The sequence below is a fragment of the Chelonoidis abingdonii genome, chromosome 2 (assembly GCF_003597395.2).
Source record: "Chelonoidis abingdonii isolate Lonesome George chromosome 2, CheloAbing_2.0, whole genome shotgun sequence".
Lineage (NCBI taxonomy): Eukaryota > Metazoa > Chordata > Testudines > Testudinidae > Chelonoidis > Chelonoidis abingdonii.
Genome location: NC_133770.1, coordinates 94,327,560 through 94,347,943, shown reverse-complemented (window position 1 = coordinate 94,347,943; position 20,384 = coordinate 94,327,560). Strand labels below are relative to the sequence as shown.

The window sequence follows — 20,384 nt, the reverse complement described above, 5'->3', positions numbered from 1 at the left end:
TGCACTTTGAGAGGTCCTGTGGAGCTGAGCTTTACCTTTGGCAGGCAGTGTACACACCTTGCACTGCGCCTCCTTGCACAGTGCAACCATACCAGTGCTACGGCAAGAAAGCACCTTCAGTGGAAAGAGCAGGCTTTGCCCTTAATGCAAAGAATCAGCATGTAGTCTAGACACTGACTATTATTTTAATTATTCTATGGTTCTTTGGGCCATTTCATAATTTCTATCTGAGGTTTCTAGAGTCAGCTAGATACTCACCAAAATCACCTTCATGTACCAGGGCATCTGTGGATTTTCAGGGTGTTGTTTTTTTAAAGACACTATTTGCATCTGACTCACCAAAGTACAGTTATAGAAAAAATATTTAATAACTACACAAAGTAACATTTTTTAAAAAGGAATTAAGTGCAATAGATCAGTCGTGAAGTCTATATTCAAGTCCTGAGTCAGTGAAGCACTTAATCATGCCTCAGTGCTTAATGTGAACCATAGTCCTTCCTCAGACAAAACTCCCAAAGAAGACATGGGAAGAGTATCAATCATATTGGTTCTTTTTTAAAATCTAAACTTCAGCGCAAATTTGGTAAAGCAATATTTCCCAAATAGGGAAGTCTTGTTCTTAAAAGAAGACATGAAAAAATGAGTTGAGTTGCGTTACACTGGAAAAATGAGTCACCAATATGAATCTCATGAGGTGGACACTTTCACCAAAATGGAAAAAATAGGCAAAAGTCCCCAACTGAAAAAAGGAAAAATCCAGATTTTTACCATACTACTATGGAAATATATCAGAAACACAGCACCAGAGCCAGTGTTTGGTGTGAATGTAAGTATAGATAGTAAATTAAGCAAATAACATGTTATTCCCACACAAATAGCTTTGCAAGCCAACAGCACATAAATGTGTACTGCCGGCAAACTGGAAGGCAACGGAGACATTTATGGAACAGAGTCATAAGAAAACAGTGGGAAGAAGAAAAATCACACAAGCCACATGATTATAAACAAATTGTAAGTTGGTTAAAGAAGACAATGGTAGCCCAGCAAGAAGACTTTTATAATAATGTAACCTGAGAAGAACCAGGGCATGCAATAAAATTTTAGTTGCACCAGTTATCATGGTTCTGATTCAGCAAAGTACTTAGGTTCATGCTTAAGCTGACTCAAGACTCAAAGGCAGGAAGAACTAATCTTTACGAACCTGATTCTGAAAGTTACAGTGTGCTGGTGGACTCCGATTGACTTCACTGGGATGCTGCACAGATGCAGGGGTCTGCCTGCATGGAGTTACTTGCAGGACTGCAGCCGAAATCAATGATTCAAACACACAAAGATAATTAATGGGGCCAAAATAATGGCTTTCTATCACATCCGTGTTTCACAACACAAGAGGAGCACGCACCCAGTGGAGAGATCATTCACACAGACAGAAATACAAAGAGCCCCAGAAAAGGAAGTAGAGAACTGTATATCATCTTAGTTTAAATAATGAAAACCATAAGAATTAATAAGTGCAACAAGATGTTGCAGATATGCAGAGAAAAGAAACAGAACCCTGCAAAACATCCACTAACAGGGTACATGACATAAATAAGTTTAAAACAAATAATGACTTCACTTTTGTTCTGTTCTAAATGTCACTGATGTTGAATTAATGGCATATTTTTGTAAATAGATTTCTCACGTGAAATGACTTTGCAAACACAGGGCTTAAAAGAGTAGTGGGGAGATTCTAAGTGTTTTGCAAAAATCTTACATACGATGCTGCACTTAATTAGGGAAAATAATTCTTAAAGAATAAAGACACTTTGGTAGAGAAGACAGAAACCTGATTCTCAGTGAAGAAATTGTTCTTTGTTTATATAAGACAAAAGTACAGCTTAAAAAGTCTCTCAGCATCCTTTCTGCAGCAAGGAAACCTGTTCATGAAAAGTAAGTATAGCTTCAGCTCTTCTTACTGGGCTTCCAGAATAACAATTCAAAGAGCACGTGAACTGATTGATTTACTTTGCTTGACCCATGGTCACATGACTCTGTGATCCTCTATCCTGATGAACTGTTGTGACACAGGAAGCTAATTTTAAATCTGAATTTGAGATGGCTACACTCATCTAAATCTAATCTATAAACCAAGACGTTTCATTTCAGAATTAAGGCAACATTTTCAAAAGCACCCAGTGTTTCCAACTCATGATTTTTTCACAAGTCTTGTGATATTTGGTATGTTTTCTTAAAGCCGCAGCTGCTGGAACCAAGACTTTCAGTTTTCATTAAATACACTTCTACTTCGATATAATGTGACCCGATATAACACGAATTTGGATATAACATGGTAAAGCAGCGCTTCGGGGGCGTGGGGCTGTGCACTCCGGTGGATCAAAGCAAGTTCGATATAATACGGTTTCACCTATAATACTGTAAGATTTTTTGGCTCCCAAGGACAGCGTTATATCAGGGTAGAGGTGTACTAAATTTCTAGCCCTCATAGATGCAGAGAAATGCTGGAAAATGTGGACCACATGCACCCTAAATGTTCAGAAATGAGAAGGCAAATAAAAGTACCCCCAAATTATTATTTTTTAAATCTTGTGATTAAGATATCATGATTTTTAAGGGGTTCTGACTAATAAGTTTTGAATGTTTGGGATGCCAACGCTGAAGTAGAAAGGGTTTGCTGATATAGTTCAAACCAATTTCCTGAAAAATAAGCTGTATCAGCAAAATAAATTTTTCTCTTGTGTTTCTACATCACTTTTGAAAATGGGATATAAGATCCTAAATCACCTAGCCAAGTTTGAAAATTTTCCCTGTAGTCTGTATATTAACAGTTTCTTTATAATATTGTGATATACAATATAATAAAAAATTGTACTGAACTACAGTTTTGCTTTTCGCAATGTGTGTCCCAATAAATGACTGCTGTAGTGTTCGTTTGTAATTATAAAACTAATAAACTGTAGGAAATAAAATCTTGGTATGGTATTTCTCCTTGCGTACTAATGTTTTCAAAGTAACAAGTGACCCATGAAAAGGAATGAATAAGTATTTTTAAATTGCTATGTTGTGTTTATGCAGTGTAGTTGTAGCAGTGTCAGTCCCTGGATATTAGAGAGACAACCTGAATGAGGCAGTAATATCTTTTATTGGACCAACTTCTGTTGGTGAGGGAGAGAAGCTTAGAGCTCCTCTTCAGGATTATTTATTTAACAGACTTCCAGTGCCCTCTGCTGGTTCCATAATGCCATTTTCACATGTAATGATTACTGACAGCCCTACAGAGGCTGTGGAGCATTTGTTATGTGAACTCTGTGCATAGTGGATTAGGTGTGCAACTCCTATTTTTATTTTAAATTCTATTGTACACTGTTCAAGAGGGAGAGGGGGTAAAATATGTGCAAATAGAGGTGCTCCTGCACCTGAATCAAAAAATGAGCTCACCAGTTTATTACTAACAGTAATAAATATTTAGCAGAGTGCTACTTATGTTCAAAGCATTTTACAAATATTATCTAATTAATTAATCTTGAACAGCATCAAACAGCCATCAAATGTTTACTGTTTACTTTTAATTGTTACCTACCTAGGCCATGTCTGAGCCAATGATCAACTTTGTAACCAACTGTCAGTCCCCTCAATCATCAAGTCCCACCAAATTTACCTGTGCAGATTCTGTACCAGATCCTCAGCTGCTGTAAACCAATGTAGCAATGTAGTGTAGACGTGATAAATTGATCCTTGATCGCTCTCCTGTCAACTGCTGAACTCCAGCTCAGCAAGAGGCGGAAGCAAAGTCGACAGGGGAGCAGCGACCATTGATCCCGCACTATGAGGATGCAAAGTAAGTGAGTCTAAGTCGATCTAAGATACGTTGACTTCAGCTACGCTATTCTCATAGCTGAAGTTGTGTTTCTTAGATCGATCCCCCCTCCACACACACTCCTGTAGACCAGGCCTTAGTATAGCAAAGCAAAAATACTCAGAACTGACACAAAAGTGGAAGGCAACATAACAAAGGCACACATGCACTAATTCATCAGATGGCTGAAATGTGAGATGCTCTAAGCTATGATGGTCTTTATGCATTATTGGTGGTAAAATATTTGTAATTCTTGTACATTTTAGAAAATATTAAACATCTATAACAAAACCTATTGAAAGATGTGTGAGGTAATATCTTTTATTGGACCAACTTCTGTTAGTGAAAAGCAAGCTCTCGAGCTACACTGAGTTCTTCAGGGCTGGTCTCTTTCACCACCAGCTGTTGGTCCAATAAAATATATTACCTCATGCACCTTATCTTTCTAACATCCTGGGGCCACCACGACTACAACAAAATGAGTCTCCAGTTTGCCAGTCACAGCCTTGCTTCTTGTATCAGGTAGGACCTCAACCCCCCAAAAATTGGAATTCTAGTCCACTGTAATCAAGTACTGCTTTTTCTTGATGTAAATCTGTCCTCTCCCACCTTTTCCCAAGATTGGATGGGCAGATCATGTAGAACAGGGTCTTTTTCTGCTGGCAGTTATCACATATAGTCAGTATATATATCACATATATATTCCCAGCCAGTAAACACACGTTCAATCCTGTCTAAAACAGCTGTCAATGCCCAGGTATGGGGTGTGTATTTTTTGCATGACATGCATCTGACAAAGGGGGTATTCACCCACGAAAGCTCAGGCTCCAATATGTCTGTTAGTCTATAAGGTGCCACAGGACTCTTTGCTGCTTTTACAGATCCAGACTAACATGACTACCCCTCTGATACTATTTTTTGCATGACATCCTTTTGTAATGAGGCAGGGACAACAGCTTTCTGTCCTCGAAATATAACTCTATCCTGCACACTCAGCTCATCTTTTATTTGAAAAAATGGTTCTGCTACTACTGGTACTTGGTTTTGTTTTCTGGTCACCCTTCTAGTATTGCTCTCATGACTGTCTGTACAGTAGTTGAAAATCCTTTTCAGTATCCTCTTTGATTTCCATCAGCTACACTGTTGAAACTGGCGATAGTGCAGTGTGCTGATGGTGTGAATGTCCTGATCTCTTTCCCATAGCTTGTTGATGCTGGTTATGTATGCCCTGTCAGGGGTGTCAGCTAACACCATCAATTGTCCAGGACAGTATCCGATCTCTATGGGTAGCACTGAAGGGACATCAATATTGTGACCCTTAGAGCACTGATTTCAGATGGCAAAGATGTCCCCAGTATGTAACAGTAAAACTCTGCTGGCTCTACCAGCTCAATACACCTCACACACACTGTTGGCATGATATTTACTTAATGTCTTGTAATGTATCACTTGAAAACTAATAACACGCTGGTCAGCAATATCACTGCAACATGTATGTAATGATGCTCTATGTGAAATTAGAGATACACTCTGACACTATGTTTTGGAGATTGTAAACAGGCAAAGAAGGCAAAACAGTTTTTTCCAGACAAAGAGGAAGGCAAAGACCACTTTGACTCAGGTGTAAACCTAGCCAAGTGTGACCAGACACAGAAAATGGACTATCCATTTTTATCGCAGACTTCAGGATGATCATTTGCAATGTAAATCACAGAAGACTGCAAAATTAACATGGCATCAGCTCCCTGATCGGCAGAGCAAGCTGAGCTGAATCCCCAGGAGAGCTTCCTGATTTTGAAGTCAAAGATAAACTTTGGGCATTTAAGGAACTTTTGGGCTCCATCTCCTGAGGGAACAAAGAAATCAGCTATTTGATTTTGTGATGGCTGGATCCTGGCTGGAACAGCCAGTCATGCTGCAGAATGCCAATGACTTGGTGTGAGTAAGAAGTTATGTTAGACAAAGCTATATCTTACTATAATTGTTGTAGGCTCTGGAACTTGTGTTTGATGCTGGTGACCAGGAGCCAGCTCATGTGCTTTTAAGCCCCCTGGGTATAGGTAGTGACTGATCACTGTTCCTAGCTCTAAGGGTCTCAGGCTCACTCTCAGATGAAGGCCCCACCCCTAACAGCTTTGTTGGGTAGGGGGACCATGCAGTCCAACCAGCTAGACCCGGTACCATGCCTCAGCCATCCAAAGCCCCTCAGTTGATTAAAGACATTCTCCCAGAGTGATGGAAAGTGGGTAAAGTTGTTTTCAATAATGAATGTAATAAATGGGTGCAAGAAAACCAGACAAAGAAACGAAAGTAGTCCAAAGAAAAAGCCATATTGATATAATTAGAGGACTATGTTGAAATCATGCTTAGTAAAAACAGAAGATGTGAAATCAGAAATTAATGAACAAAAATTGGTGTGTCAAATACGAAGCCTAATTGATGGACAAAATAATAAGGGAATGGACTAGTCAAACCATCACTCCTGTTTTTGGGTCCTTACAGAAACAGACTTTTGGGGGATTATTCAGAAGAACACATGGAGACTACCAGAACGAGTTGCACCCTCAGGGCTGCCACCCCCACCATTTCCTGGACTCCAGACCTTCTTCTTCTTAATCCAGTGACATGTCCTGACCAGACCAGGCTAGAAAGAGGGACTCAGATGACTTCACCACCCCTATCAGCTCCCTCTGAATCCCAAACACCATCTGAAATGAACTGGGATCAGACTTTAACAGCAGCAGCAACAACAGCTTCAGCTCATCTCAGCTAACTTCTCTTTTACCCTAAAGGAGAGTTATTACCGTCTTTGATACCATCTAAGAGACTGTCCAACAAGGGGGCTTTTTCCTTCTAAAATTCTCTGAGCAGTGTAGTTAAGCCAATTTAAGTCCCCGTGCAGACAGTGAGGGGCTGACAGAAGAATTCTTCTGTAGGCCTAGCTACTCCCTCTCAGGGAGATGTGGATTACCTACACCGACAGGAGAATCCCTTCTGTCAGCAGAGGTAGTATTTACTCTGAAGTGCTATAGCATTTTAAGTGTCTGACATATTTGAGAGCTGACTTTTGTTCCCAGCAGTGCTTTATACAATGTCTGAGCTATTTCCTTTATAAAAGCTCTACAGTGTTAATTCCCTGCCATTGAAGTTGAAGTATGAAGTTTAGTCAGTTGTAATTGCTATGAGTGAGGTGCGTACAAATACTCAAAGAAGTCAGATGCGTATTTCCCTTACATATTTTCCTTTGTGGGTTTAATTTAAAGTAGCTCCAATTCTGGCAAAGCATTCTTACTAGGTAGCAAATAAGGTCCCCCATTATCCCATTTTCTGGACAGTAAAAAATTGATAATGCTCTTCAAGTTAGGTACATAGTCACATGTAAATGTATCTTGAGACAAATATGGATGTTTTGTCCCAGAATATTTTGTATGCTCCTGCCTGTTATTCTTTCTTGAGTACATTGTCTCAAAAGCTGCAGCACTCTGTTTTACTTCTAAGATGATGCATAACACTGTCTCAGAAATAAAGAGGATGCCTTTATCAGAAAAGGGCACTCTAACTTCAAAAGTACTTCTAGAAAGCAGACAAAAGGTTCTGTCCGTCAGCTCATTTGCTGAGACATTGACTCAGATTATCTCAACTGAAAGAAAACAATAGATGTTTGGTTAACATAGCTGAAGACTGTTATCAAGTCCCACCTCAGTCTTCTCTTCTCAGGACTGAAAATGTCCCGATTTTTTAACCTTTCTTCATTGATCAGGTTTTTTATTTTATTTTTTTTTATAATTTTTGTTGCTCTCCATTGGACTGTCTCCAATTTTTCCACATCTTTCCTGAAGTGCGTTGCCCAGAACTGGACACAACATTCCATCTGACGCCTCACAAGTGCTGAATAGAGTGAAATAATTACCTCTTACATATGACACTCCTGTTGATATACCCCAGAATGATGATAGCCTTTTTAGCAACTGCATCACATTGTGCTGCAACGAAAGCACAATGTGCAACTTTTTAAAAGTGCATATACATCATGGAAAATAAGAACACATAACAAATGTATACAACAGTTGTACAGGTTTGGATTGTTTCCCCCTCCTCTGTCCTTAATTTGTTGATTGTCTTAGCTGCCACCCAGTTCCCCCAGAAACAAATGGAACTGACAGTACTAGTGCCTATTCATCTCCCTGTGAGGGCCTGACAATATCCTGAATAAACTTTATTGAATTAAGTTAAACCTTATTGAGTTAGGTTTAATACCTTTGGGGTCCATTGTATTAAAAATGTAATTGTGTATGTGTTATTGTATGTACCTTCTCTAGTAAGATGGGGATACTAATGTAATTCTTCCAGTATCAATGCTCTGAAGTTACTACCCTTCCCTGTGCTTATAACCAGCTAGCAGAGAAGCAAATTAATAATCTTACTGGCTTTTGGATTCTTATCTTTCCCACTTCGCTGCCACTCATATCATAGCTTTCCTACTCAGATTTGAACCTTAGCGTTCATAACCTGAGAAGCTAGCATGAATCCCTCTAAGCTTAATTACCAGCTTAGATCTGATAGGCTGCCACCAACCAGGAATCAGTGCCTGGTACACTTGAGCCCCCCAGACTTCCCTGTGGGACCCCCAAGACTCAAATGCCCTGAGTCTCCTAACAAAGGGAAATAAACCATTCCCCCCACCTCTCTCCCATCCAGAATTTCCTCTCTGGGCTAACCTGAGAGTTACTGATGCAACCTCTTTACATCACAATACCAAGAAGCATGTCTCCTCTCTTCCACAAAGAGACAAACCCAAAGACAAGGAAACAGAAAAGATTCTCTCTCTCTTCCCCCTTAGCTTCTTCCCGCCCCTGGGACACTAGGAGAGTTAAACACAGAGAGCAGTTTTTCCCCCCCCCCCCGTCTTTCCTTTCTCCCACCAATTTTCTGGTGGATCAACTAGAAACAAAAAAATCAACAGATCTTAAAAAGCAAAACTTTATATAAAAAAGAAAGAAAAAAGACATAAAATATTCTCTGTATCAAGATGACAATAATACAGGATCAATTGCTTAAAAGAAAACTGAATAAACAATAGAAAAGGGATAAACAGTCTTACTCAAAAACAATACAATTTAAAGTACTTATAGCCAAATACACATAAAGACTCCACCAGCCAGATACACAGATGCAAATACAGCAAAACAATTTAAAAGTCTATACTTTTGCTTCCTTTGTACCCACAACTTGAAACTGAAGATTAGAAGGTTGAAGATAGAAAGAACCCTCTCATAGCTAAGAGAGCACAGAACAGACAAAAACCCAAGACCAAGAAAAACCCACAAATTCCCTCCCTTAAGCTTTGAAAAATCTGGTTTTCTGATTGGTCCTTTAGTCAGGTGTTTGGTTCCCTTTGTTAACCCTTTACAGATAAAAGAAACATTAACCCTTAGCTATCTGTTTATGACACTCCCCACCCCTGGAGAGATGTGCATATATTAGTTCAAACTGAATTATCCAGGGACCAACAGAAAAAGAAAGGATATTTGGATATATATTGTGGTATTAAACTGGTTCAGGGCTACTTTCTTGATCCAGAAAATGGACACAACCCCTGGTCCATAGATGGCCCTAATACTTATAGAAAGGTTGGAACAATTTACCATACGGAGGCCCATAAGACTCGGTGCTTGTTCTGAGCTGTGGCTATGATGAACTTGTGAGCACAAAAAAAACCTCTTGAGAGGGGTTTGGAAGGACTGTTCCAGCCGGAGCCCATGTTAGGGTTGGAGTGATCTCTGGTTGGCTTATTAGCATGTAGGTATTTTATTGGTTTTAGTATGTTGTCTCTGAGCTTTTACTTTAATAAAATAGGCTTGTATCGAAAGAACAGTGTGGTATTTATAACTGTTGATAATCCCTCTGTTATCAGTTTCTGAAGAGAAAGCAAGCGGGTGTGCTTGCATAGCCTGTCTCTCTGCTGGAAATGATAGGATGAAGGAAGGGAATTGTGCAGGCTGGAAATACCCTGGCCAGAATGGAGTGAAGTGCCAAGAAAGATAACAGCTGAGGAGTTGGAAGCCTAGAAGGGGTGCCCTTGCTGGCCCACCAAGGGGAAATACAGGTACAGTTGCTCTGAACTGTGATACTTTACTTGCATGTTGTATCCTGCTTTGCATCTTTTTGTTGGCTCCTTGTTTGTTATAGATTGTTACCCATTTGGGGTATGGACTATGTCTTATGATGTACAGTGCCTAGCACATTGGTGCCCCAATCTCAATTTTAGGGTCTCCAGAACCCCCACAGATCAGATTAATAATAATTTTATTTTCTCATCTTTTACATCCACGGAGCCTCAATGAAACTCAGTGAAGCTACTCGTTGATTTAAATGGAGTCCCTCCTGATTTGTGCTCGTGTGAGTGAGTGAAGGGACAAAGGCATTTCCCCTTATTCTGGGTATGTTGTCCGGTTATTATAGTTAAGATTGTTTTGAAATCACCTTGGCAAAAGGACCATGTGGCTCTTGTTAGCCTTTTGGACCATTTGTATTTGCTGGAATCATTTTTTTAAAAAAATCAACTTTGGATAAAAGAGAAGTCCCATCCAAAATTACTTCTTGGGAATCCCAAAAAACACATGTAATGAATGGTAAGCCGCTTCAAGACAATAAGATGCAGCGAGCATTGGATCAGGCGCAGTAGCAGTACAGTACAGGTGCTGCTCAATTTAGACTGTACAGAAGAATGACGAAAATGTCATCGTGCTCAGATCTCTAGAGTCTAGCTGTAACTTGCACAATTCCCCATTGTAGATCATTATATACAATTGCCTTGAGTCTGCTGGTTATATCTGCTTAATGTGAATACCATTTTAGCAAACTAACTATTACTAAGAACAGGTTTTAATGGTGGTAGTTAAGCATTAGAAAGACAAGATGGGTGAGGTAATATCTTTTATAAGACCAACTTATGTTGGCGAAAGAGACAAGCTTTTAGAGCTACACAGAGCTCTTCTTTAGGCTAGTAGAGCATGACATTTCTACAAATTTGGATACTTAATGCACTCACAGATCCATTCAAACCTTGAAAATCTGACACTAAATAATATTTTAATATATAAAGATCTTAAATGTAGAAAATTCATTGACAGTTATTTCAGTCAGTTTCATTTCCAGCTTTCATCCATTAGACTTGATTTATTACTGCAGGTTAGGGTGCAAATTACACCTGCAGTAGTAAATCAAGAGGGGGATTCACTCTCCAGGGAAAGATGCTGATGGTACTTTCTCTAATACAGGGAAATATAGTAAGTGGTATTTTTCCTAGTAACTCTTTTCATGAATACAATGGGCTAAATGCACTCCTGATATCACTCTCCATTGGTATCAGTGTGGTTGCACTTGGGAAGAATTTGACCTAAATTCTATAACAACTGGAAAATCTCTGACTCAGTGGATTTTCATGCTAAAGGTTAAGCCTGTTTTATTTACCCATTAATTGAGAAAAAAAATCAGCTGCAACTCACTGATGAATTGTTCTTGCAGCTCCAGTTTCAAAAAGTTGGAAGTCTGGATCAGGAAGAGCATAGCTGGATGGAGGATCCCCACACAGAAGAACTGGAGACCCCTCACTAAGCCAGGTAAAATGGGTACAGCCATCTTTGTTATAATTATTAAGGATATTACAAGATATTTGAGCAGGTTTAGCCTATCACTCATAAATTCATAGAATTTAAAGCCAGAAGGGACCATCAGATCATCTAATTTGAGCTTGTATATAGCACAGGCAATAAAATTTCACCCTGTTACTCCTGTATTAAACCCAAAAACTTATATGACTAAAGCAAATTTTCCAGAAAGGCGTCTAGTTTTGATATGGAGAATCCACCATTTCCCTTGGTAGTTAATTCCAATGGTTAATCCCCCTCATTGTTAACATTTAGTGCAGTGATACGCAAACTGAGGTTCAGGAGCTGCAAGTGATTCTTAAATGTGTCTCCTGCAGCTCTCTGCAGCACATGATATTAAAACTGATTTAATTATTAGGCAATCTAAGTTATTCACCATTTACTATGCTATTAACCAATTGTAGAATTTTTGGTCAGTCATTTTCCTATGAGAATATATATGTATGTAAATGAAACAATGAATTCACACGACTGTGGTTTTTTTGGGTAATGTTGATGGGTAATTTGGCTCCTGAACCACTGAGATCTGAGTATCACTGATTTAGTGCCTTATTTTCAATTTGAATTTGTCTGGCTTCAGCTTCAAGTCATTGGCTCTTGTTATGCCTTTCTCTGCTAGGTTAAAGAGACCCTATAGTACAGTGGTGGACAAACTATGGCCTGCAGGCTGGATCTGGCCCATTAGGGCTTTCGATCAGGCCTGCGGAATTGCCATGCAGGTCCTGCACCACTCCTGGAAGCAGCTGGCACCACGTCCCTGCAGCCCCTGGTGGAGGAGGGTGGGATAAGTCTCCATGCGGTGTCCTTGCCTGCAGGCACCGCCCCCCCCCCGCCAGCTCCCATTGGCTGGGAATGGAGAACCACATCAATGGGAGCTGCAGGGGGCAGTGCCTGGTGGTGAGGACAGCGTGTGGAGCCCTCTGCCCACCCCCACAGGGGCCTCAGGAATGTGGTGCCAGCCACTTCCAGGAGTGGCGTGGTGTGGGACCAGGGCAGACAGGGAGTGGCCTTAGCCCCACTGCCAGGGGCGGCTCCAGGCACCAGCTGACCAAGCACGTGCTTGGGGCGGCACCTTGGGCCGGGGGGGCGCTCGGTTTTTTTGGTTTGTTTGTTTGTTTGTTTGTTTTGTTCAGTGGGGCCATGCTGGAGGGTTTTTTTGCTTTGTTTGTTTTTGTTTCAGTCAGGCGGTGCTCGGGGGGGGCAGGGGCTTGGGGGCGGGGCTTCAGGTGACGCAGCGCTCAGGGGTGTGGGGGCTTCAGGTGGCATGGCGCGATGCTCAGGGGAGGTGGAGGCTTCAGCAGCACGGCGCTCGGGGGTTTCGACGGTGCGGCGCTAAGGAAGGCGGGGGTTTCGGCTGCGCTCAGGGAGTGGGGATTTCTGTGGCACAGCACGGAGGGGGGTTTGGAACTGCAGCGCTATTGGTGGGGGTATTATGGTGGGGTGGCGCTCTTTTTTTTTTTTTTGCTTGGGGCAGCAAAAATGTTAGAGTTGTCCCTGCCCGCTGTGCACCGCTGCCACCCCGGAGGCACTCCAGGTAAGCGGTGCCGGGTCAGGCCCCGCACCCTGAACCCCTCCTGCATTCTGCACCCCAGCCCCTGCCCTGAGCCCCCAACCCCCTACCCTGAACCCCATCCTGCCCTCCGCACCCAACCCCTTGCCCTGACCCCCCTCCTACACTCCGCACCCCTCCTGCACCCCAACCCCCTGCTCATAGCCCCCTGCTGTACTCCGCACCCCGTCCTGCATCCCAACCCTCTTCCCGGAGCCCCTTGTACACTGTGCACCCCTCCTCTGCCCCAACCCCTTGCTCTAAGCCCCTTCCTGCACACCAAACCCTCTCCCACACCCCGCACTCCCTCCTGCACCCCAAATCCCTGCCCCAGCCCTACATTCATGGCTCTGCACGCAATTTCCCCACCCCAATTTGGCCCTCGGGCCAGAAAGTTTGCCCACCCCTGCTATAGAACCTGGTATTTTCACTTTGTTAAGGTACTTATATACTGTAATTAAGTCATCTACAAATTTTCTTTTTAATAAACTAAACAGATCAAACTCATGAAGTGCATTGTAAGGCACTTTCTCCAGATAGTTTTTGTGATGCTTTCCTGCACCTTCTCCAATTTTCAACTCTGCTTCTTAAGCCGTAGACAACAGAATTGTACATAATGTGCCAATATCTGTCTCACCAAAGCTAGATACAGAAGTAAAATCACTTCCCTCCACCTGCCCTTTTTGCCACAGCATCAGACTGGGAGCGCATGTTAATTTACTTGTCCACCATGATTCTGTGGAACAGTGCATCAGCACAATGACTCTCCCTCTGGACAAGCATGGCACAATACAGAGGCTCACATAGCCTAGCATGACTGTCAGTCTATTCCTGGTTCTCAGGAGTCTGAAAACTCGTTCTTCACTCCCAGATCCATTAGTAGGGGAACTCAGGCCTGTCGAATCCATTGGGTTCCAGCTCAAGACTCTCAAGCTAGATAAGCAGGATCAGTGTTCTTCAACTCTGACAGTGCCCTAAGCATCTTTCTACATTCCCCTGAGTTTCTGCAGATTCTCCGGTCTGTCGGTCAGTTTGCCCATTTCTGGGCAGCTCTTTAGTAGCTTGCTGGCAGGGGCTCCTTTCTCACTCCTCTGGTAGCCACCCATAGATGGCTGGTGACCCCTGTGTCCGATGCCCTGCCCCTTGTGTCGGATGCCCTGCCGCTCCCCTCCCATTCTTTCCCCCTCCCCTGCAGAAGCCCAGAGCAACCTCCAGCCCCACTCCAGTGCTGGGCAGCCAGACAGCGCGGTGCAGTACCCCCAGCCCTAGTGCACCAGGCAGCCAGCTCCAGAGCACCGCGCAATAGTACAGACAGTCCCGGAGTGTTGGGTGGCAGCGCCCCCACCCCTGGAGTACACGGCGGCACAATACTAGTGCCAGGATGGCAGTGCGGCCCCAGTGCCAACAGCCCCAAGTTTCTGAAGGAGGCAGGCTAGCCAGCCTAGCCCCAGCCATCCTGGGCCAGGGCAGAGTGCCAGGAACTATAGGAGGGGACGTGGGGGCAGAGTGTGGACAGGGCCACACCAGGCTGTTTGGGGAGGCACAGTCTCCCCCAGCTGCCAATACCCGCTGCTCATGTAGCCACCCCATCTGTCTACTTTCCAGCTCTTTTTCCCCTCCTAGCTGCTGTGATACTGCCAATCAGCAGTGTCTCACAATCCCTGTATTAACTCTTTGGTTGCTGGCCTTGTGTAGGGTACATACATCATATGATAGACCCCTTAAATTCTTTTTAGAATTGCTGCTTTCTGGAGACAGTCATCTACTCTGTAGATGTATAATTTTGTAATTTGGCTATATTAAACACATTTTGTTTGAATGAGTCCAACTTAAAAAATGATCCAGATCACTCTGTATAATTCATCCTCATCATTATTTATCACTCTGACAATCTTTGTGTCATCTACAAAATTTATTAGTGGTGATTTTATATTTATTTCCAGATAATGTTGTATAATGTGAGGCCTGGTACTGATACCTGTGGAACCTCATTAGAAACATTCTCATCTTATAAGGATTCCCTACTGACAATTACTTTGGGATGTCGTTTAATGTTTGCTTTATTGCTATTGTATAGTGCTAATTTTAAAATCAGAGTAATGTGCATTGCTAAGTCAAACACTTTACAAAAGTCTATTGCATCTAAGTAGTTTCCTTTATATCTAAACATGTAACCTCGAAGAACGAAATCAATAATTGACAGGACCTATTTTTCATAAAATTATATTGACCGCAATGAATTATATACCTTTCTTTTAATCCTTTTATCAATTGAATCCTATATCTGCATTTGAGTATTTTGATGAGACTGATGTCAGGCGAACCAGTCTATAGTTACTTGGGTCATCCTACTCATCCTTTTTGAATATTTGCATATTACATGCTTCCAGTCTTCTGGAATTTCCCCCAGTATTCAAAGATTTATTTACAATTAACACCAGCAAACCAGTGATCTCTTCAGCAAACTGTTAGGTCTTTTCAGGGCCGGTGCAAACATTTAGGCGGACTAGGTGGTTGCCTAGGGCGCCAAGATTTGGGGGCGCCAAAAAGCAGCGCCCCCCAGTTTTTTTTTAAGTGGTTGAGCGGCCCGCTGCTGCTGGGATGGAGAGGGAGTCTGAGCTGCCAGCGAGAGTGGGCAGCCCAGAGTGTCCCCTGGGTTAGTGTGCCGCCGCTGCAGCCAGCAGCCCAGAGGGTCCCCTAGGTCAGTGTGCCTCTGCGGCAGCTGGCAGCCCAGGGTGTCCCCTGGCCCAGAGGAACCCCTAGGCTGCCAGCTGCAGCGCCGGTGCACTGACCCACTGGCTCTGGGTCAGCGAGCCGCCGCAGCATCCAGCAGCCCAGGGTGTCCCCTGAGTCAGTGCACCGCCGCGGCAGCCTGCAGCCCAGGGTTTCTCCTGGGTCAGCGCATCACTGTTGGCAGCCGCCAGCCCAGGGGTTCCCCTGGGTCAGCGTGTCGCCGCCGGCAGCCCAGGGGTTCCCCTGGGTCAGCATGCCGCCACCGGCAGCCAGCAGCCCAGGGGTTCCCCTGGGTCAGCGCCCCCCTGGCAGCCCTAGGGTTCCACTGTGCAGTCGCTGCTTCACTTCTCACGCCTCCCAGGCCTGCGGTGCTAATCAGCTGTTTGGCACCGCAAGCCTGGGAGGAGAATTAGAGCAAGACAGTGTGCTTGGGGAGGACACGGAGCAGAGGTGAGCTGGGGTGGGGAGGTACTGCTGGGCTCCTCGGGCCAGGGGTGGGGAGTTGCTGCGGGGTGCGGGGAGCTGCCACGGGGGTGGGGGGCTGCTGTAATGCTGGAAGGCACAAGGTGGAAGTTTTGCCTAGGGCGTGAAACTTCCTTGCACCAGCTCTGGGTCTTTTGCCTGTAAGCTGGAGCGATGGATTCTTCCTAAAAGTGTATGTGTGTGTGGGGAGGCACGAGGCCCCGCCCCCTCTGTGGTTCCACACCTGCCCCACCTCTTCCCTGAAGGTCCCACCCCCAGCCAAGCCAGAAGGCAGAGTTGGAGCCAGGCCATGGAGCCCAGGCCCCTCCACCTGCCTGGGTTGGGGGGCCAGAGACCAGTCCCCACTACTTCCAGGGCTCTTAGAGTGTCTGTGGCTCCCCACAGCTGCCCGCATGGCTCTTACCTTGACCTGGCTCCAGTTTCTGGCCTGGGGATGGGGCCTTGGGGGCCAAAGAGCCACAACTGGGGCATGGTAAGAGCTGCCCAGGCAGCTATGGGGAGCTATGGACCCTCCATCTGCCCTGGGTGGGGACCCGGGGGACACAGGCTCGGGGGTGCTCTTGGGCCATTACACTCCCTTCAGAATATGAACAATTCCAATTGATTTAAAGGGGAGTTATTTGTACCTTGAGGAGGAGAATTGAACCCCAGGTGAATATGTAAGAATGTTCTGATCTCTGCTGTCACAAATATACATAAAATTGCATCTCGTTGCTATCTCTTTTAAAATAATAATTGTGATTAGATCTGTTGACAGATGGCTGCTACTTTATTTAAAAAAATCTGGCTACTATTATAAACTGATGGAATAGTGAGAGTGAGTGTATGCCAGCAGGCTGACTCAACAGCCTGTATACCAGAACATCCTCCAGCCAGAGGGTGCCAGTCTCCTTTTTTTCAGGACTTCAATTTTAATTCTTCAGAATAGCACAATGTCAATTGTATCAGACATGTTCTTTTCCCTTTGCCCTAATCAGTCATATATAACCTGGGTTCTATCACCTGACTTAGGAACTCCAGCAGTTCAACTGAGCTACTTGCTGGTTTTTTTGAGGACCAGGTGATCTGGTCAACAGACAAACATAGCTCTGGTTTAAGGCAAAATAGGATGACAACAATCAGATGACAGGAAGAGTAGAATAGAATTTCACAATATTCTTTTTAGCTGTTTGGTCTCATAAATAGCCTTGTTTTTATTTCAAATATATAAAATGCTTTAATTATTTTTCTTTTGTATAGGCTTCATATCTAATAAGTGCAACCAAATGGCAGCGAAATCTATCTTTTGTGTTTGATGACCACAAGTACAATTTGGAGAATCAACAGTTTAAAATCTTAGGCTCCGAATAAGAGAAATCATTTAAAAGTCCTGGATTCCCATTTCCCGTTCCCCATCTCCTATGGTACACGCTGTTGGAAGCTTTACATGGCATATAACCTATATTAATAGCGATCACTGGACAGATAAATGCATGTGCACAGAGCTAAGGCTACTAGAACAAACAGCAAGTGGACAGAGATATAGGGAAGATAGGATGCAAGGATTGCTGCAATTGTCCAGGAGGATGGGTTTTTACTCCCTCTTCAGATACCCCTTACAGCACAAGAAACACAAGTCCTTAGCACTATCTAGGCATAAATTTAAGAATAAAGAGCTAGAGTGTTATTCTGGGCTCTACTATGGCCCCATACACTACTGTGGCAGTGCATGGGGGCTGTAAAGGGCCTGTAGCGAGCAAATTGAGAGTTACTCTAGGGCAGATATTGCATGGCAGCTGTAGTGTGCTCTATGCAGCCTTTTCCATAAGCTCCATGCTGGGCCCTGCCAAGGTTTGTTGGGGCCACAACACAAGGGTAGTACTGTTGCTCCTAGGCTGGGCTGATTAAGTTACACAGTGGGCCTAGAGCAGGCCAGAACTGGATGTGCATATATCCACCTTTGCTGCCTCTTCGCGTTGGGCAGGAAAGTTCATGTGGTGTCCCTAAGAGGTGCAGCAGAAAACTGCACTCCCAGCTGGTAAGTAAACTGGTGTTCTCCAATGGTAAGGTCTGACATAGTATCTGGCTGGCGTTTGGGTGAGGGTGTGAAAACAGGTTGCAAGGTGAATGCAATGATGGTAGGGAGAGAATGTAGTGGAACTGAGGCTGGAGGCCCATGAGGTGGGAGACTGAAGCAGATAAGAGAGTTAGAAAAATCACAGAGCTAGGCAGGAGCTCTAGAGTCTGACATGGACAGACATGGGTTAGATCAAAGAGTTGCAGAGCTGAGTGAATTACTGCACCCCTTTGATGTTCAGATAAGCGAGGGGTCCAGGAGCGCCCAACACAGAGAAGACCCCAGTTGGCATTTGACCACTATTAAATCTGTTCCTGCCAGTACTCCATCTTTTCTTTCTCTTTTTCAATTGTCACAGAAACCTCTGGTCCCATGTAGCAGAGGGGTAGCCATGTTAGTCTGGATCTGTAAAAAGCGACAAAGAGTCCTTTGGCACCTTTTAGACTAACAGATGTATTGGAGCATAAGCTTTTGTGGGTGAATACCCACTGCATCAGACGCATGTGTGGAAATTTCCAGGGGCAGTATAATATGCAGTGCAAAAATCAGACTAGAGATTGAGGTTAGTTCAATCGAAAAGGCCCCCTCTTCTGATCCAATGTTTCCAGGTAGGGCCAGCTTTAGCCGATTTGCCTGATTTCCCCGTGCTTAGGTGCCTTTTTAATTTTTTTTACTCATGCTGGTGGCAGCCCTGCTCCCCTGGCCAGAGCGCTGGCCAGAGCACGGCACAAGCCCCACAGTTCCGCTCTCTGGCTGGAGCTCCGGCTGGAAAGTGCGGACATGCGCACGGCCCGGCCGAGCGCGGCAGCCCTGCGGCCCCGGCTGGAGCTTTGGCCGGAGCGCGGCAGCCCTGCGACCCCGGTTGGAGCTTCAGCCGGAGCGTGGCAGCCATGCGGCCCCGCGACAGTGGCTGGAGCTTCGGCCAGAGCACGGCAGCCCTGCAACCCCAGCTGGAGCACGACAAGCCCCACGGCCCCGCTCTCCTGGCCGGTGCTCCGTGGGGCCTGCCGTGCTCCGGCCGGGGTGTGGCAGCCCCGTGGCCCCGGCTGGAGCTTTGGCCAGAGCGCGGCAGTCCCGCGGCCCAGCTCTCCTGGCCGGCAATCTGACGTGTTGCCAAAGACTGGGAGCGCTGCCCGGTGAGTACAAGCCCTGCCCCGCCCCCAGGAATCGGGCCCCACACTTGCTAAGGCCGGCCCTGCATGTTTCTTTTCTTATTTAAAAAACAATGCTACTCTCCCACTCCCAAATATTTTCCTGCTATACAGTTAGACTAGAAAAGAGTTGTTTAAAGTATGGATGCAGGGAGCGTGTGATTTTGAAATTGAAACACAGGACTAGGAATCAGAAGAACTTAGCTCTGTGATGGATTTCCTGTTTGACATTGGGTAAACCACATAACTTCTCAACGCCTCACTTCACCCAGCTTCTCATCGTAATCTTTTTACTCTTTTTGTTGTCTTATATATATTTTTTAATCTTACATTATCATTGTATCTTTTATAATGTACCCTTTACCTTGGTAGCTGAGCCTGAGATGCAATTATTCACTCATGCTGCGGGTATTATCACGATAGAACTTACTGGTGAACAATATGAAGTTGAATTCCAACATTAAGATTCTTAAAATATACTCAGAAAACAGGAGCAGCACATGAAAATAGGAACTGTTTTGTAAGTTTTAGGACAGGTTGCAAAACTGCTGATGTGGAAGGAAAGAAGTGCATGAACTAGAAAACCCAGAAGCAGGATATAATACAGAGAGAGAAAGGGCACCAGAAGATAGGCTGAACAGAGATAACAATACAAAACAGGACCAAGGAGTGTAAGTGGTTGGAACAGACATAAGTTACAGGATGGACAATAATAAGGGGTCAGAGAGAAACAATGAAAGGAATCTGGAAGAGAAGCTACAGTAAAGGGATATGTATTTGTGGGTGGGGGCCCTACCCTGTGTTCTAGTTAATCATTCTAAAAATGTAAATTAAACAATATATATTTTAATATTGCTTTCAGATCTGATCCTATTTGGCCTCACTA

At 44.2% G+C, this 20,384-nt stretch overlaps 1 protein-coding gene across 1 annotated transcript in view; it reads left to right on the top strand.

Annotated features, from left to right (window-relative positions):
• The window catches only part of LOC116823824 (protein C-mannosyl-transferase DPY19L1), a 238,708-nt gene that overhangs the window by 86,868 nt on the left and 131,456 nt on the right, over positions 1 to 20,384 (top strand). The window contains 2 exon segments of the mRNA XM_075062586.1: positions 11,384 to 11,478; positions 19,380 to 19,383. Coding sequence (XP_074918687.1) covers positions 11,384 to 11,478; positions 19,380 to 19,383 — 99 coding nt within the window.